Here is a 19,242-nt window from a genome sequence, read left to right as displayed (position 1 = left end):
GTACAGGAGGCCATTCAGTTCATTCAGCCCTGCACTGGCTCCCTGAAGGAACATTTTATCTAGACCCACTCCCTTGCCTTATCACCATAATCTTGCACATTCTTCCTTTTCAGATAACAATGCTTTTGAATACCTCGATCAAACCGGTTTCCAGCACCCCCTCAGGAAGTTCGTTCCAGACTCCAACCACCTTCTAAGTGAAATAAATTTTTCTCACAAAACCTCTACTCCTTTTGCTCAGTCTTTTGAATCTGTGCTCTGAACAATTACTCTGCGCTCTGAACATTAACTCTGCTTCTCCATGGCATTTTTGTTTTTATCTCTCACCATTTACCCTGCCCATCCCCCTCAGGATCTTGAATAGCTCTATCAAGTCCCCTCACAGCCTGCTTCCCCCCCCCCCCCCCACAAAGAAAACAGACCCAACCTCATACAGTCTATCCTTACAGCTACAGTTTATCACTGGAATCATTATCTCATTTGTACTCTCCAATGCCTTCATATCTTCCTCAAATATGGCACCTAGAACTGGATGCAGTACTCCAGAGGAGGCCTAACTAATGTCTTATCCAAGTTCAACATGACCTCTTTGTACTCAATGTCCTTGAGTATATCTAACATACTGGCCAGACAGTCCGTATTCCCACAATCATTTTACCTGATCATATATCCGTACAGCCTCTGCATAATCACTTTTTCCTTCTGCCAGTAGTGCCTTTTGAGTGATGGATTTTGTACCAATTTTTTCACTGAAGATCCCACGCAGGACATCATAATCCCCCAGCGATCGGTACAGCCTGTTAAAAGATGAAAGTCAAGTATTCAAAGTTTTCAGAACTAACATTCGCCAAACTAAAAATACATTTTTACATTATCCTAGTTGTTCAGTGGATAGTTACATCATAATTAGCTGATGAAAGAGCTAAAAATCTGCCTGACCCTTCAAATCTAGACTCAAAGGCTAGACTCACACAGAAGTACTTTGACCAGGTATTCAGAGGCACTGTGGCAAATATCAATTCTTTTGGATGAAGGAAGAAAGGGGAAATAACAAAGTACAATTTTATTACGGGTTGCTTTGCTATTTTAACATAGAATCATAGAATCATAGAATCCCTACAGTGCAAGAGGAGGCCATCTGGCCCATCCAGTCTGTGCCAACTCTCTGAAAGAACACCTTACATAGGCCCACACCCCTACTCTATCCCTGTATCCATGTCCTCCCCCTAACCTTTTGGACACTAAGGGGCAATTTAGCATGGCCAATCTACCTATCCTGCACATCTTTGGACTGAGAGGGGAAACAGGAGCACCCGAAGGAAACCCACGCAGACACAGGGAGAACATGCAAACCCCACACAGACAGTCACCCAAAGGCGGAATTGAACCTGGGTCCCTGGCACTGTGATGCAGCAGTGCTAACCACTGTGCCGCCATGCCACCCTATGTTAATAAACATGCGGAGACTTACTTAGCCAGCTGTACCCATCGAGCGGTGTCGGGAGGCAGCTGGTTTCGGCCACGTGCTCTTTTCGCTGGAGGTTCTTCTGGGAGGGTGTGATGGATTAAACTCAGCTCCAGAAGCAGAATTCCCATTGGCTGTTGTAAACTGGTTAAGGCGGTCGAACTTACAATAGAGGGATCAAGATTCAGCAGATCTGAGTGCTGACGACTCATATCCTTACAAAGCAAAACAGAACAGAACAATGAAATACATCAAAATCTAAGTTATTTAATCCTCATCTCCAAATACAACAAGTTTTCATAATAAAAGTGATCATTTAATTTCTATCCTGCATAAATTAGACAAACCCTTCAAATTACCCAATTATAAGTAACCATTTAACTGGATACAGAAATGTAAATTGAGATTAAATTTAATCAACCTAATCAAACCAGAAGTTTCACTTTCATTTTCAAGAAATATTCTATACATCTAATCATACGCTTGATATTTCAACATTGCAAAACATTACAGCAATGCCATGACTTTTTGTTTCTCCAATTATCGATCAAGATTCATGCCTGACAACAACTTGCATTTATACAACTATATTTATATACTATATGAAGTGTTCAATTACCGTAATTTTCAACTGAAGTCATCCTCCTCAGTTACAACACCTTCGTTAACCCATTTAAGTCTCAATCGCGTTGCAGCCCCATTGCTTCCCTTGGTCCAAAAACTACTGTTGCAACATCAAATCCACATGGTGTAATCTTAAACACGTTTCTTTACTAACCAGAGCAGGGGTTCACTGCCAGACTGAACCGGACAATTTAACTTTTCCTGTCACAGCAAGTCAAAGGACCCTTCAAGCTTCCAATTATGCTGATTGTAAGTCTTGCAGTGCCTAACATTTTATGGTAAGAAGTCTTAAAACACCAGGTTTAACCTGGTGTTATAAGACTTCTTACTGTGTTCATCCCAGTCCAATGCCGCCATCTCCACATCATGGCTAACATTTTATGGGTAAACCTACGTCAGTGCATAACTGACATGGGCAATGTATGTGAGCTGGTCTTTTGTATGTGGCCAGGACTATTTAAATAAAGAGATAGTTTCAGTGGATGTACTTCAGAATAGTGCAAACGATGAAGGAAATTTGCACGTACAAGCACCATACATCAGTATGGTAAAAATTTCATCGGAAACAATTGTAATTCCACTTTTATGCTGTGGTTATGCCAAACAGTTTGAGCAAATTCCATGCCAGTATGATTCATGAAGCTTCGAATATCCAAAATCAAAGCCACCCATTGTCAGCTCTAACCTAAAAGGGTGGGAATGATTATCTTCCCCGTGGTCCTTGCGGAGTACGTGCTCCCCCGCGAGGGGCAGGGATCTCTATTATCCTTTGTATAAAAGGTCGGCCAGTAAGGCACCGACCAGCGCAGTAACCCAGTAGGGATCTACTGGGCAGTGTAAACAAAACTACGTTTCTTTATTTTACTTGGTGTGGACACACCATGTCCTCACTAAACTACCCTAACCCTCACTATTACCCAAACCTAACCTAAACCCCACTATTACCCTCAACCTACCCTAAACTCCCCCATCACCCCAACCTGCCCTAAACCCCACAATCACCCCAACCTACCCTAAACCCCACAATCACCCCAGCCTACCCTAACCCCCACTATTGCCCCCAACCTACCCTAAACTCCCTCATCACCCCAACCTGCCCGAAACCCCACTGTCACCCTAACCTACCCTAAACCCCCACTACCCCAACCTGCCCGAAACCCCACTGCCACCCCAACCTTAAACCATCACCCCAACTTACCCTAAATCCCACCCATCATCCCAACCTACCCCTAAACCCCCCCCATCGCCCCAACCTACCCCTAAACCCACCCATTACCCCAACTTACCCGAACACCCTCCCATCATCCCAACCGACCCTAAACCCCCATCACCCCAACCTACCCTAAACACAGTCACCCCAACCTGCCCTAAACCCCCATCATCCCAACCTACCCTAAACCCCACTATCACCCCAACCTGCCCGAAACCCCACTGTCACCCTAACCTACCCTAAACCCCCACCACCCCAACCTGCCCGAAACCCCACTGCCACCCCAACCTTAAACCATCACCCCAACTTACCCTAAACCCCACCCATCATCCCAACCTACCCCTAAACCCCCCCATCGCCCCAACCTACCCCTAAACCCACCCATTACCCCAACTTACCCGAACACCCTCCCATCATCCCAACCTACCCTAAACCCCCATCACCCCAACCTACCCTAAACACCGTCACCCCAACCTGCCCTAAACCCCCATCATCCCAACCTACCCTAAACCCCACTATCACCCCGACATACCCTAAACTCCACCATCACCCTAAACTCCACCATCACCTCAACCTACCCTAAACCCCCATCACCCCAACCTACCCTAAACACCGTCACCCCAACCTACCCTAAACCCCCATCATTCCAACCTACCCAAAACCCCACTATCACCCCGACATACCCTAAACTCCACCATCACCTCAACCTACCCTAAACCCCCATCACCCCAACCAACCCTAATCCTCCATCACCCCAACCTACCCGAACCCTCATCACCCCAACCTACCCTAACCCCCCCCCCCCCCCATCACCCCAACCTACCCTAAACCCCCATCACACCAACCTACTCTAACCCCCACAACCTCCCCTTATCCCCTTCACCCCAACTTCTCCTATCCACCCCCAGGACCCCAACCTACCCTAAACCCCCATCGTCACCCCAACCTACCTCAACCCCCCTCCCCCCCATCACCCCAACCTACCCTAAACACCGTCACCCCAACCTACCCTAAACCCCCATCATTCCAACCTACCCAAAACCCCACTATCACCCCGACATACCCTAAACTCCACCATCACCTCAACCTACCCTAAACCCCCATCACCCCAACCTCCCCTAATCCTCCATCACCCCAACCTACCCATATCCCCATCACCCCAACCAACCCTAATCCTCCATCACCCCAACCTACCCGAACCCTCATCACCCCAACCTACCCTAAACCCCCCCCCCCCATCACCCCAACCTACCCTAAACCCCCATCACACCAACCTACTCTAACCCCCACAACCTCCCCTTATCCCCTTCACCCCAACTTCCCCTATCCACCCCCAGGACCCCAACCTACCCTAAACCCCATCGTCACCCCAACCTACCTCAACCCCCCTCCCCCCATCACCCCAACCTACCCTAAACCCCACCGTCACCCCAACCTACCCTAAACTCCCCCATCACACCAACCTACCCTAAGCCCCACTATCACCCCAACCTACCCTAAATCCCACTGTCACCCCAACCTACCCTAAATCCCACTGTCACCCCAACCTACCCTAAGCCCCACTATCACTCTAACTTACCCTAAACTCCACGATCACCCCAAATACCCGAAACCCCCCCCCCACAATCATACCAACCTACCCTAAACCCCCCAAACCTTTCCTAAACTCTACCCCACAACCTACCCTAAACCCCACTATTTGATCAATGCCATAAATCAGCCTTTTCTTTATTGCCAATGATCTAGAGAGCACTGCCACTTGAGTCTATTCCCACCTATCCTTTTTCAGCATCATATAATCGTAGAATTTACAGTGCAGAAGGAGGCCATTCGGCCCATCGATTCAGCACTGGCACTTGGAAAGAGCACCCTACTTAAGCCCACATCCCCACCCTATCCCCGTAACCCAGCAATACCATCTAAATTTTTGGACACTAAGGGCAACTTATCACGGCCAATCCACCTAACCTGCACATCTTTGGACTGTGGGAGGAAGCCGGAGCACCCAGAGGAAACCCATACAGACACGGGGACAACGTGCAGACTCCGCACAGACAGTGACCCAAGCCGGGAATCGAATCTGGGACCTTGGAACTATAAAGCGACAGTGCTAATTACTGTGCTACCGCGCTGTCCTTTGATCTAGTTTTGGCCCTGTACAGATTACTGAAACTCCACCACCCAATGTTACAAATAATCTCTGATGGTGACTATGGTCCTCTTTCTATCATATCCTCATTCTCTAATAATATTCTCTTCAACTGTCACCCTTGTGTATTGCAGTGTCCTTTCTACATTCTTGGGGAAGGGGGGGGGAGATCAAGATCCTTCTCTCTTTATTATTTATGCGACATCCCCTATCCAGGGGAGCCATTTCCACATATAGGCAATGTTTTCCACTGATGCAAAGCTTGCTGCAACACTCAAGATACCCATCCAACCATTAAGACCAGTGATAAACAAGTTTATTGTTGGCGGAAACAAAGCCTTCCCTTTGGCTCCCATATACTTCTGAACCTGACGGTCAGCAAAGTTGATGAAGGTATGGAATCAGGAAGTGCAAAACTTCAGCATAGAGCTAATATCCCTTTTACCAGATCTGCTCTGTCCATAAAAGTGCTTGCCTCTGCCTCTCTCAGATCTGTGCAAGGCTAAACTTCGCCAATGCACAAGATAGCTAGAATTATAGCCATTGTAGACGGAAGTACAAAATTACAAGCAGAAAACTGATACATTTAGCGAATGAAATCCATTTGCACACATTTAGTGAATGAAATCTATTTGCACAGTGTTACTGAATGTAGGGAAATGTGAAGTCACCATTCTGGGTTGAAATGGTAAAAACCTTGAAACAGAAGAGGTCCAAAGTGTCCGGGAAAGCCCAGGTACATTAAAAGGTACAGGAGATAATTTAAAATGCTAATGGAATGCTGGTTTCTATATTTAAAGGTCTAGTATAAAGGAATCAGAAGTCATGCTTTCAGCTAATCAAGGCTCTGGTTGACCTGCCCTGGAGTATGGTGATCATTTCTGAGCACAGTAGGAAGGATACATTGGCCAGGGAGGAATTGCGCAGGTTTACTATAATCTCCGGCCTCCAAGGGCTAAATCAGGAGAGGAGATTACACAAACTAGATGTATTCTATGAAATTTGGAAAATTAAGGGATGATTCTATGGAAATTTTACAGATATTAAGGTGGATAGAGATAAATTATCTTTACTGGTAAGTTTAAGACTGGGCACGGGGGATAGGCTCAATGTTAGAGCAAAACACAGGAATAAAATTAGGAAACACTTTTACACACAAAGGTAGGCAGAAGTTTGGAACACTTCTGCTAACAGCAATTGGTGAGAGTTCAACTGTGAATTTTACATCGGAGTTTGAAGGGTTTTTAAGGGATTATAGGGGAAAGGTGGATGCACAGTTAGATCACATCATGGTAACAAACATATTGAACGATGTAACAGGTTCAAGGGGCTAAATTATCTATGTTCCTATCAGTTCTCCCACCTAAATCGTCCAATGTTATCCTCTCAAAACTTCACTTGTTCACCATTCTCCACTCAGTTAACTTCAGGCCTCTCAGCCTCACTTTCAAACCCGCCTTGGCCCTGTCCCATCCTTTTGAGGCCTTCACATCCTTCCGCGATCCCTCCAACCTGCAGTTCACCACTGGTGGCTGATCATTCAACCACAGATGCCTGACCTCTGGAACTCCATAACCAGTTCTCTCCACCTTGCTGCATCTTACGCAGTGTTTAAAAATCTCTTAGAACCTTGCAACACCCCATCCTAGCCTCCTCGTACATTTTCCTTCCCACCCGATCCATTGTTTTTTCTTACTAAATCTAAAACAGTATGAAGGATCTGATTTAGCATAAGAAGCACCGTAGAAAAGCAGAAACACAGAAACTGATACACAGCATAATGAGATAATTACAGAAACAAGGCATGCCATGAAGATCAACCAGCCAAGCAACCAATTTGGAAATACAGCTTATAATTCTATATTATTGTCAGCATCATTTTTAAGAAGCTTTATAAATTTAACAGCTTTCAACCGTTTGACAGCGGAGTATCAATAAAGATTCATAATAATTAGTTTGAATCGCAGCAGCTTATACCCTCCCACACAGATCTCAAAATTGTAATCAGTAAATTAATAAACAATAATTATATTAAGCAGCGATCGTCCTTACCTGAATGCAGGTTACAAATGGCGGGAAACACAAAGTTGTACTTTTAAGTAAACAATTAAAATGTTCCATGAGCTCTTTTCCAATGCCACTCATTTCAGCAGCTGTTTTTGATTTTTTCACTTCTTCCAGTATTCCAGAAAACAGGGAAGTGAAAAGTTGTTTAGCAAGTAAATGGTCTTTCTGCAAAACAATGACAGATCTCTCTTTTTATTAATGCCACAAGTAGGCTTACATTAACACTGCAATGAAGTACTTTCTGTGGCTACCTCCTGAGAATTTATCCTCCAACCAGACTGAGCCAAGAGCTGATGGTGCAGGGGACGCAGTGGCCTGGTGACATTATCACTGGACCAATAATGCAGAGACTCAGGGTAAAGCTCTGGGGACCTGTGTTCGAATCCCTCCAAGGCAGAGGTTGACATTTGAATACAATAAAAATCAGAAATTAAAAGCCTAAAGGTGACCATGAAACCATTGTTGATTGTGGTAGAAGCACATCTAGTTCACTAATGTCCTTTAGGGAGGGAAATCTGTTGTTCTCACCTGATATGGCCTACATGTGACTCCAGATCCACAGTCTTAAATGCCTTCAGGGATGGGCAATAAAATGCTGGCCAGCATCCCATGAACGAATAAAAAAAAGAACGGTCTGAACAGAATAGCTTAATTGGGAATTTGGAGGCAGTGGGAATTTGGAGAAGAGGGGAAAGGACCCAACATGCAAAATCAGTATATATAAGCGACTGAGGAACGTAGATAATAACAGATTGGTTACAGCTACAGGAGCTGACCTGGGAAGGAGCAGCAGGGCGGAGCAGAGAACTCCCAAGTCCCAGCGACACCAGAAGAGTTGACGTCAATTCCTGAAAAGTGGCATCAGCACAAGGGAGAGGCGGAAACTGAAGAACCTAGATTGGCGGCGGATGTTTGAGGGCAAATCAACATCTGACATGTGGGAGGCTTTCAAGTGTCAGTTGAAAGGAATTCAGGACCGGCATGTTCCTGTGAGGAAGAAGAATACGGTAATTTTCGGGAACCTTGGATAACGAGAGATATTGTAGGCCTTGTCAAAAAGAAAAAGGAGGCATTTGTCCGGGCTAAAAGGCTGGGAACAAACGAAGCCTGTGTGGAATAAGGAAAGTAGGAAGGAATTTAAGCAAGGAGTCAGGAGGGCTAGAAGGGGTCACGAAAAGTCATTGGCAAATAGGGTTAAGGAAAATCCCAAGGCTTTTTACACGTACATAAAAAGCAAGAGGGTAGCCAGGGAAAGGGTTGGCCCACTGAAGGATAGGCAAGGGAATCTATGTGTGGAGCCAGAGGAAATGGGCGAGGTACTAAATGAATACTTTGCATCAGTATTCACCAAAGAGAAGGAATTGGTAGATGTTGAGTCTGGAGAAGGGGGTGTAGATAGCCTGGGTCACATGGAGATCCAAAAAGACGAGGTGTTGGGCGTCTTAAAAAATATTAAGGTGGACTTCCGGTGGCGGCGGGCGGGAGGCGGCCGCACAATGGAGAGCTCCCGCTCGGGAACGGCATTTTCGGGGCTTTAAGCCCGGTCCCAGGGTCCACGGAGGCGGCAGAAGCAGGGAGAAGGCACGGAGGAGGCACTGTGAAGACACAGGAGGGAAAAAAACCCAAAGAAAAATGTCGAGGGTGAGCAAAACGGCCGAAAAAAACACCAGCTGGAGGTCCGTCGGGGAGTGGAAAGGTCACCGCGGGGTCACCAGGAAAAATGGAGGCTGGAGCACCAGGGAAGGCCGCACTGCTTACGGCTGAAGAAATAACCAAGGTGATGGCTGCGGAATTTGAAAAGCAGTTGGCGCAGATTGTGAAATGCATGGAGACGGTGAGGAAGGAGATGAGGGAGGTTTTGAGTGTGCTGGTGGAGGAGGCGGTTTCCCCGGTGAGGACGGAGGTGGCGAGCGCAGAGGCGGAGGTGCGAGAGCAAGGGGAGGCGCTGAAGGAAGTGAAGGAGACGTTATTGCAGCACGGTGATCAACTTGCCTCGATGGGGAAAGAGATGCGGAAGGTGATGGATACTAACAAGGATCTGAGAGGAAAAATGGAAAACCTGGAAAATAGATCCAGGCGACAGAACTTGAGGATTGTGGGGCTGCCCGAAGGAGTTGAAGGACCAAAGCCGACTGAGTATTTTGCCGCGATGCTCGCAAAACTATTGGGGGAGGGGGAGGATCCCTCCCGATATGAACTGGATCGGGCTCATCGGTCGTGGAGGCCTGGATCCGCCAAGGGCAGTGACTCTGTGCTTCTGTAGGTACAGGGTGAAGGAGAAGGCCCTGAGCTGGGCCAAGCAGAAGCGGGTGGTGCAGTGGGCTGGAGCTGGTATACGTGTATACCAGGACTTTACGGTGGAGCTGGCAAGGAGGCAGGCTGCCTTCAACCGGGTGAAGAGGGCACTGTACATTAGCAAGGTGCGGTGCGGCATTGTATATCCAGCGAAGCTGAGGGTGACTTACAAGCTCAGGGACTTTTATTTTGGAACGGCGGAAGCAGCAGAGGAGTTTGCGAAAGCAGAAGGACTGTGGCAGAACTGACAAATTGAGGAATGGCCATGTGCCGATGTAACCTCATGACTGTATTTTGCTTCTTTTTTGTATCACTGCGCGCGGGTGTAGAGATTAAAGGAGCCAAGGTGGTATATATTTGGACAAGGGAAGGGACTTTCACTCGAAATAAGAGTTCCTTGGGATGTAGGTGGATATGCAGGGTTTGTGTGCTAAAAGGGCTTTCCTGGGGTCGAGCAAGTGGGAAAGGGAACCGGGCGGGGGGCCTCCATGCTGGCCGGTTTGTGCCGGCCAGTGAACGGGAGTGAGGTGGGGGGAGAGGCTGCGGCCATCAGAGTCTGGCAGAACAGGGTCCAAGTGGTCTAGCCGGGGTGGAAAGTTGGGGGGGGGGGGGGGGGGGAAGGAACCGAGGGTGGGGGAGGAGTTTTACAAGAGGCAGTGGACGGGAGGAGCTGGAGACCTTGGGGGGGGGGGGGGGGGGGGAGCTGTGTAAGATTGGGGGTGACTGCGGGTGGTCCTTTTTGTCATTTGTTTATGTGGACACGCGGGTTGAGGTTTGGGGGTTGGTGGGTAGATGTTGTTGTAGGGACTGACATGTCTTGCTGATTGTTGTTTGTTGTTGATGGATGTGGGTGTGGGAGAGAATGTGAAAGTGGAGGAGAACTTTTAAAAAAAAATTTAAAATAAAAAAAATATTAAGGTAGATAAGTCCCCAGGGCCTGATTGGATCTACCCCAAAATACTGAAGGAGGCTGGAGAGGAAATTGCTGAGGCCTTGACAGAAATCTTTGGATCCTCACTGTCTTCAGGGGATGTCCCGGAGGACTGGAGAATAGCCAATGTTGTTCCTCTGTTTAAGAAGGGTAGCAAGGATAATCCAGGGAACTACAGGCCGGTGAGCCTTAGGTCAGTGGTAGGGAAATTACTGGAGAGAATTCTTCGACACAGGATCTACTCCCATTTGGAAGCAAATGGACGTATTAGTGAGAGGCAGCATGGTTTTGTGAAGGGGAGGTCGTGTCTCACTAACTTGATAGAGTTTTTCGAGGAGGTCACAAAGATGATTGATGCAGGTAGGACAGTGGATGTTGTCTATATGGACTTCAGTACGACCTTTGACAAGGTCCCTCATGGTAGACTAGTACAAAAGGTGAAGTCACATGGGATCAGGGGTGAGCTGGCAAGGTGGATACAGAACTGGCTAGGTCACAGAAGGCAGAGTAGCAGCAATGGAAGGATGCTTTTCTAATTGGAGGGCTGTGACCAGTGGTGTTCCGCAGGGATCAGTGCTGGGACCTTTGCTGTTTGTAGTATATATAAACGATTTGGAGGAAAATGTAACTGGTCTGATTCGTAAGTTTGCAGACGACACACAGGTTGGTGGAATTGCGGATAGCGATGAGGACTGTCAGAGGATACAGCAGGATTTAGATTATTTGGAGACTTGGGCGGAGAGATGGCAGATGGAGTTTAATCCGGACAAATGTGAGGTAATGCATTTTGGAAGGTCTAATGCAGGTAGGGAATATACAGTGAATGGTAGAACCCTCAAGAGTATTGAAAGTCAGAGAGATCTAGGAGTACAGGTCCACAGGTTATTGAAAGGGGCAACACAGGTGGAGAAGGTAGTCAAGAAGGCATACGGCATGCTTGCCTTCATTGGCCGGGGCATTGAGTATAAGAATTGGCAAGTCATGTTGCAGCTGTATAGAACCTTAGTTAGGCCACACTTGGAGTATAGTGTTCAATTCTGGTCGCCACACTACCAGAAGGATGTGGAGGCTTTAGAGAGGGTGCAGAAGAGATTTACCAGAATGTTGCCTGGTATAGAGGGCATCAGCTATGAGGAGCGGTTGAATAAACTCGGTTTGTTCTCACTGGAACGAAGGAGGTTGAGGGGAGACCTGATAGAGGTCTACAAAATTATGAGGGGCATAGACAGAGTGGATAGTCAGAGGCTTCTCCCCAGGGTAGAGGGGTCAATTACTAGGGGGCATAGGTTTAAGGTGAGAGGGGCAAGGTTTAGAGTAGATGTACGAGGCAAGTTTTTTTTTTTTAAAAACACAGAGGGTAGTGGGTGCCTGGAACTCGCTACCGGAGGAGGTGGTGGAAGCAGGGACGATAATGACATTTGAGGGGCATCTTGACAAATACATGAATAGGATGGGAATAGAGGGATACGGACCCAGGAAGTGTAGAAGATTGTAGTTTAGTCAGGCAGCATGGTCGGCACGGGCTTGGAGGGCCGAAGGGCCTGTTCCTGTGCTGTACATTTTTGTTCTTTGACTGGTGGGAGTAGGGGGCAAGTTATTTTCTCCATATTATTAATAATAATAATAATCTTTATTAGTGTCACATTAACACTGCAATGAAGTTACTGTGAAAATCCCCTAGTCGCCTGTGCGAGTACACCAAGGGAGAATTCAGAATGCCTAACTCACCTAACAACATGCCTTTCGGGACTTGTGGGAATAAACCGGAGCACCCGGGGGAAACCCACGTACACGGGAAGAACGTACAGATTCCACACAGACAGTGACCCAAGCTGGGAATTGACCCGGGTCCCTGGTGCTATGAAGCAACAGTGATAACCACTGCTTAAAACTACATTACGATCAACGTTCTAGCTTTTAAAAAATACTTTAATAAATTTCTACTGGGCATGCATTTAAGGTCTTTTAACTAAGGCAGGGAGCTCAGTCCTGTGTCTTGCACCACCTGCAGCATGTGGGAAATTGTAGACGCACTTTGCAGTCTGGAGGACCACGTGTGCAGAAAATCTAATTTGGCTGGGGGAATGGGATATGGAGTGGAGGTAGAGATGGGGTGATGCATAGCCAAATACAGAAGAAAAACCAAGTCAGTATGGAAGGTAGAGTGATTATGGACAAGTTAAAGCACAAGGGAGTAGTATGGCAAGGCTGGATGGCATTTATTTTAATGCAAAGAGTCTTGCGAGCAAGACAGATGAGTTAAGGATGTTGATTAACACATGGGAAAATTGGATTATTGCCTTCACAGAGACATGGTTGAGGGAGGGGGCAGGACTGACAGTTCAATATTCCAGGGTAAAGAATCTTCAGGCGAGACAATGGGGGTGGGAGAGAAGGGGGTGTAAAAGTGGTGGCGGTCTCGCAATATTGACCAAGGAATCAATTACAGTATTAATGGAGCCATACGAGTAGAATTTAGAAACAAAAAGGGGGCAATCGCATTGAAAATCAGGGGGCAATCACATTGGTGTACGATAAGCCCCAAATAGTCAGAATCATAGAATTTACAGTGCAGGGGGCCATTCGGCCCATCGAGTCTGCACCGGCCCTTGGAAACAGCACCCCACTCAAGCACACACCTCCTCCACCCCATCCTCTTAATCCAGTAACCCCAATTAACCTTTTTGGTCACCAAGGGAAATTTAGCATGGCCAATCCACCTAACCCGCACATCTTTGGACTGTGGGAGGAAATCGGAGCACCCGGAGGAAACCCACGCATTCACGGGGAGAACGTGCAGACTCCACACAGACAGTGACCCAAGTCGGGAATCGAACCTGGGACTCTGGAGCTGTGAAGCAACTGTGCTAACCACTATGCTACCCTCAGGGAGAGAGAGAGAGAGAGAGAATCTAACATAATAATCATCGCTTATTGTCACAAACAGACTTCAATGAAGTTACTGTGAAAAGCCTCTAGTCGCCACATTCCGGCGTCAGTTCGGGGAGGCCGGTACGGGAATTGAACCCACTTTGCTGGCCTTGTTCTGCATTACAAGCCAGCTGTTTAGCCCACTGTGCTAAACCAGCCCCCAAGGGCAGATATGTCGGCAGATCTCTGAGAATTGTAAGAGAAATTGGGTAATAATCATAGGGGATTTCAACTTCCCAATATTAACTGGGCGGAATTCTTAAAATGCATCCAGGAGAGCTTTTTATGTCAGTACATAGAAAGTCCTACAAGAGAGGAGACGGTGCTAGATCTAGTTTTAGGGAATGAAGCTGAGCAAGTGGTAAAAGCTTTGATGGAGGAGCATTTTGGTGGCAGGGAGCATAATTCTGTAGAATTTAATGTAGCTATTGAAAGGGACAAAGATGGACTGGAAATAAAGGTTCTGAATTGGTAGAAAGATAATTTTAATAGGATTAGACAATATCTGGCGGTGGTGTTTTTGAACAAATTAACTTCAAGAGGAAGTAGATATTAATGGTTTAGAAGGCTTAACAGTGGATAAATCCATAGGCCCAGATGAGATGAATCGCAAGCCGCTGTGGGAGGCAAGGAAGGAGATAGCAGAGGCTCTGACAATAACTTCTCAAATATTCTCTGGCCACAGGAGAGGTGTCAGAGGACTGGAGGGCAACTAATATGATACGATTATTCAAGGCGGCTGGTAGGGATATACCAGGAAATTACAGGGCAGTGTACAGCCAGTGAGTCTAACATCAGAGGTAGAGAAACTATTGGAAAATATTTTGAGAGACAGAATTACTCTGCACTTGGGGATACACATGGGGCTGGTTTAGCACAGTGAGCTAAACAGCTGGCTTGTAATGCATAACAAGGCTAGCAGCACGGGTTCAATCCCCGTACCAGCCTCCCCGAACAGGCGCCGGAATGTGGCGACTAAGGGCTTTTCACAGTAACTTCATTGAAGCCTACTTGTGACAAAAGTGATGATGATTATTATTATTACAAGGATTGATCTCAGATAGTCAGGATGGCTTTCTCAAAGGGAGATCACATCTTACAAATTTGATTGAATCTTTCAAGGAACTGACTAGAGGTGTAGATGAGGGTAGTGCAGTTGATGTAGTCTACATGGACTTCAGTAAGGCTTTTGACAAGGTCTTGCTTGGGAAACTGGTCACGAATAAGAGCCCATTGGATCCAGGACAATTTGGATCCAAAATTGGCTTAGTGTCAGGAGGCACATGTTGATGGGTGATGGTTGACAGTTTTTTGTGTGACTGAAAGCCTGTGCCCAGTGGTGTTGTAAGGGATTGGTGTCTATTCCCTTGCTGTTCGTAGCCTACAATACTGATCTGGATGTAAATGAAGGAGGTATGATCAGTAAGTTCGCAGATGGCACAAAAATTGGTGGTGTGGTAAATAGGGGAAAGCCTTAGCTTACAGGATGATATAGACGGGCTACTTAGATGGGTAGTGGCAAATGAAATTTAACCCTGAAAAGTATGAGGTGATGCATTTAATAATAATAATCTTTATTAATGTCACAAGTAGGCTCACATTAACACTGCAATTATGTTACTGTGAAAATCACCTAGACGCCACACTCCGGCGCTTGTTCGGGTACAGAGGGAGAATTCAGAATGTCCAAATCACCTAACAGCTCATCTTTCAGAACGCATCGTACTGCTGCTGATAAAAAGGGAGAGGGGGGAAAATTACTGGAAAAAAGCCTGAAGGCCAGTATAAATCACAATTTAGATATACTTGGATTAAGCAAGGGCAGTCAGCATTGATCTCAGGGAAGGTCACATCTGACTAACTTGATTGAATATTTTAAGAGGAACGATGAGACTGGAGCGTTCAATATAGTCTACATGGATTGTAGCAAAATCCCACATGGCAGACTAGTCAGAAAACTAAGAGTCCAAGGGCAATTTGGATCCAAAATTAGCTCAGTAGTCGGAAGCAAAAATAAATAATTGACTGGCATTCTCGTCACGAGCAGGCCATTTCCAGTGGGTTCTGCATGGCTTTTGCTTTTCATCATATATGATCAATGATGTAGACTTAAATGTGTGTGTGTGGTGGTGGTGGGGGGGGGGGCAGTGAAATGATTAAGAAGCTTGCATTTGATGCAAAAATTAGACATATGGTTGATAATGAGAGAGACTGTAGACTGTAGCAAGATGTCAATGAACTTGTTAGGTATACAGGAAGTGGTAATTGTAATTCAATCCCGAGAAATGTGAGGCAATGCATTTGGTGAGGGCAAACACAAAGCAAGAGAAAACACAATAAATGGTAAGATGCTAAGAAGGCTAGAAGAGACCTTGGAGTCCATGTCTTAAAGTCAGCAGGAGAGGTAGATAAGGTGGGGTGGACTTTTGGGAGGACTTACAGGCAAGGGAACATAGAATAAATTGTTGGACCCTATGAAGTACAGACAATCAGAGGGACCTCGATCTCTGAAGACAGCAGGACAGGTAGGTCAGGTGGTTAAGAAGGCATGTGGGCTACTTGCCTTTATTAGCCGAGGCACAGACTACAAGAACAGAGAGGTTATGATGGAGCTATATAAACGCTGGTTAGGTCACAGCTGAAATAGTGTGTGCAGTTCTGGTTATCACACTATTGGAAGGAGGTGATTGCACCAGAGAGGGCATAGAGGAGATTCACCAGAATGTTGCCAGGGCTGGAGCGTTTCAGCTATCAAGAGATTTGATCGGCCGAGGTTGTTTTCCTCGGAGCAGAGAAGGTACACAATTGATGGCCCAAATGGACTCAGTCAGCTGTATGAATCTCAGGCTGAATCACTCTCCAACAAGACATAGCAAAGTGCTGCTACAAGATTGTGAAAAGGTCATTTACACTGAGCCTTCCCCACTCCAGACTGGTGCTGCTCAGAAGGCTGCGTCTGATTGATCTTATTTTGCGAGTGCAGACAAACCTAAAGAACTGTTCACCTTTATATTCCTTTACCTTCCTTAGTTGTGCAATCTTCACCATTCTGCCGGCTATTTACCACTACTTTTTTAAAACCATAAATGAAACTCATATCTAGCCTGCAGTTATTGAAAAGGCTTTGTACAAAAGCGAACTTCACATTTTTCACGCAAATTATCCTGAAGACAAAAAGCTTTCGCAAGTAATTTATCTATCATTTCAATTTCAGGTGCATGAAGTGGGAGTAAATATCAAATATTCTATAAATCCCAAAAAGTCTTTGCAAAGTTAATATACACATTGAAAATTAATGGTAAAGATATGGAAAATTAAATTTACCAGAAGAAAATCAGCAAATACTGGTCAGCTAAAACGAGACCACTTGAGACAAGGCTAAAATTGCTAGATTGTATTTACAGACCTGAGCTAGAGCCTGCAATGGGGCAATTAAACTACTGAATTTGATCTGAATGTCAGGCAGATCTCCAACCCGATAACATCTGTACAGAGTAACCTGTGCATCACGTTTCATCTTCTGTTCAGTTTTCTTTTCCTGGAAAAATGTTGAATAAAGTTAAATGAAATTAGCCAGCTGGTTTGTCATACCAGATTAACTGTCAATTGTCAAACTTTATTTTTAACCAGTACAAAGGCAAAAAGGTACATTCGAATAACCTCCTCATGAGTAAGTGGTGTCTTTCCAGTGAAGCAAAGACTAAAATAATGAACATTCATGACTAATTAGAAGCCCTTGCACATCAAAAATGGCAATGTCCCCACTGCCCCCCCCCAAATGCTTTTAAAAAGTTATAAGAAATTTATATCTGGATTGGAGGGAATCAAGCTACATGAGCAAAACAACAAGTACTGCACGCTGATATTTTACAACCCATTCTTCAAACAAATCTAGATTCAGACCATGGTTTAAATTTCAATAGTTATGCTGCCTTAATGAGCTAGTGTAGAATTTCTGTAGGTGTAGTTCAAAATCAACTTCTCCTACTTTGTTTATTATTTGTTTAAAAATAATACACAATATTCATAACACATTTTTGTGATAAACAGATCTTGTTCTGACATATTGAAGTACATCAAATGTTGGCTACACTATAATATATTGGATTGTTTTAATTAACTATATGTTTACATCAAAAGATTAACTATTTCAAAGTTCATTCTGTGAACCTGCAGACACTGAGGGGACAGCAGTGAAGTAAACATTTTTCGGTAACAAAATACCTCGGGGATGACATTTTTAAATGCTATTTCAGCTGTAGCACTTTTAAAGATGTTAAGCTGAATTACCTTTGCCAGATGCTTTTCCCGAATGTTCCTTCTGGCAAAGATTAGGCTCTCTTTCTCTCGATCTTTGAGAAACCTTCGCCTCAGGCGTAGGATGTCTGCCCTCTGGTCCGCTACTGCTGTAATGCATAAAAAGGGGAGCTGATCACCCATGGCATTGCTCAGATTCAAAAAATCATATTTGTCTTCTTGACATTTCTCGGCTTTGCTCACTCCCTAATTTTGTGTGTCCTTGTATCATTCTATTGGTTTTGTACTCATTTTCTTTCCTTGTATAGAAACAGTCTCTCGGGCTTGTTTTGCCATTCAATGGATCATGGCTGATCTCTTATCTTAATTCCATCCACCTCCCTGGTCTCCATATTCTTTCTTACCCCTGTCTAAAACTCTATCATCTCAGACTTAAAATGAATTGAGCTACTGCATTTTGTGGGTAAGGGTTCTACACTTCTATCATACACTGCAAGATAAAAAGTGTTTCCTAACTTCTCTCATTAATGTCCATACTCTGAATTTAACTTCGACACCCTCATCAGCAGAAAAAGATTTCTCTCCACTACCCTATTAATTTATTTCAAAATCGATAAAATGTTCAATCCAATCAGCTCTTAACTTTCTAGGTGACCATCGCACATGGTCTTTGTGGAAATAAGTTTCAACATCACATGTGCCAGTCTTCAGCTAATGCGATACAAGAAAAGGGTGAGCACACAGGAGACAGTAAACACAATGAGCACTGATAACATCCCAGCTGACTTGCGCTCCAGAACTTGTCACACCCTTATCCAAGCTGTTCCAATACAACAAGAGACTGGAACCTACTCAACCATGTGGGAAATTGCTCAGGTACAGCCTTCCTGCCCATCAGTCTTTAATCATCAGCAAAGTGATGAAACATGCTTTTGACGGGCTATCAAGCAGTAGCTACGAATAGCCTGCTCACCGATGTCTTCCATAATTTCCTCTTCTTTCTGCAGTTTAATTGATCAAAGGTTGCACCAAAAAAAACCTGAAGGCTAAGGCAGGCAGCTAAGTGTATTTGTATATGGTAGATCTGGGCCAGGCAGGGTGAAATTAATCAATGAGTCAGAAAACTAAAGAGTTGGAGTCTTATCCAGGAGAGATCTTGGGAAAGAAAGTCTTATACAGAAGGCTGCATAGCCTTCTAGTTGATGTCATGGCGGATCAATAATTATGGTATGGGGCTGCTGAAGCACACACACACGAATGAGATGGAAGGAAAATTATGGAAGACAAATTGAGAAGTACAGACAATACACGAG

General features: G+C 45.3%; 1 protein-coding gene across 5 annotated transcripts in view; it reads right to left on the bottom strand.

Annotated features, from left to right (window-relative positions):
• The window catches only part of prkdc (protein kinase, DNA-activated, catalytic subunit), a 344,146-nt gene that overhangs the window by 133,926 nt on the left and 190,978 nt on the right, over nucleotides 1-19,242 (bottom strand). For all 5 annotated transcript variants that reach the window (XM_072467802.1, XM_072467803.1, XM_072467800.1 and 2 more), the window contains 5 exons: nucleotides 17,963-18,078; nucleotides 17,079-17,210; nucleotides 7,501-7,680; nucleotides 1,472-1,680; nucleotides 659-797 (listed from right to left, as the gene is read on the bottom strand). In XM_072467802.1, coding sequence (XP_072323903.1) covers nucleotides 659-797; nucleotides 1,472-1,680; nucleotides 7,501-7,680; nucleotides 17,079-17,210; nucleotides 17,963-18,078 — 776 coding nt within the window. The remainder of the gene's footprint in view (nucleotides 1-658; nucleotides 798-1,471; nucleotides 1,681-7,500; nucleotides 7,681-17,078; nucleotides 17,211-17,962; nucleotides 18,079-19,242) is intronic.

Source organism: Scyliorhinus torazame, chromosome 11 (genome assembly GCF_047496885.1).
Source record: "Scyliorhinus torazame isolate Kashiwa2021f chromosome 11, sScyTor2.1, whole genome shotgun sequence".
Lineage (NCBI taxonomy): Eukaryota > Metazoa > Chordata > Chondrichthyes > Carcharhiniformes > Scyliorhinidae > Scyliorhinus > Scyliorhinus torazame.
The sequence above is the reverse complement of the archived record's forward strand: the minus strand, read 5'-3'. Positions and strand labels throughout refer to the sequence as shown.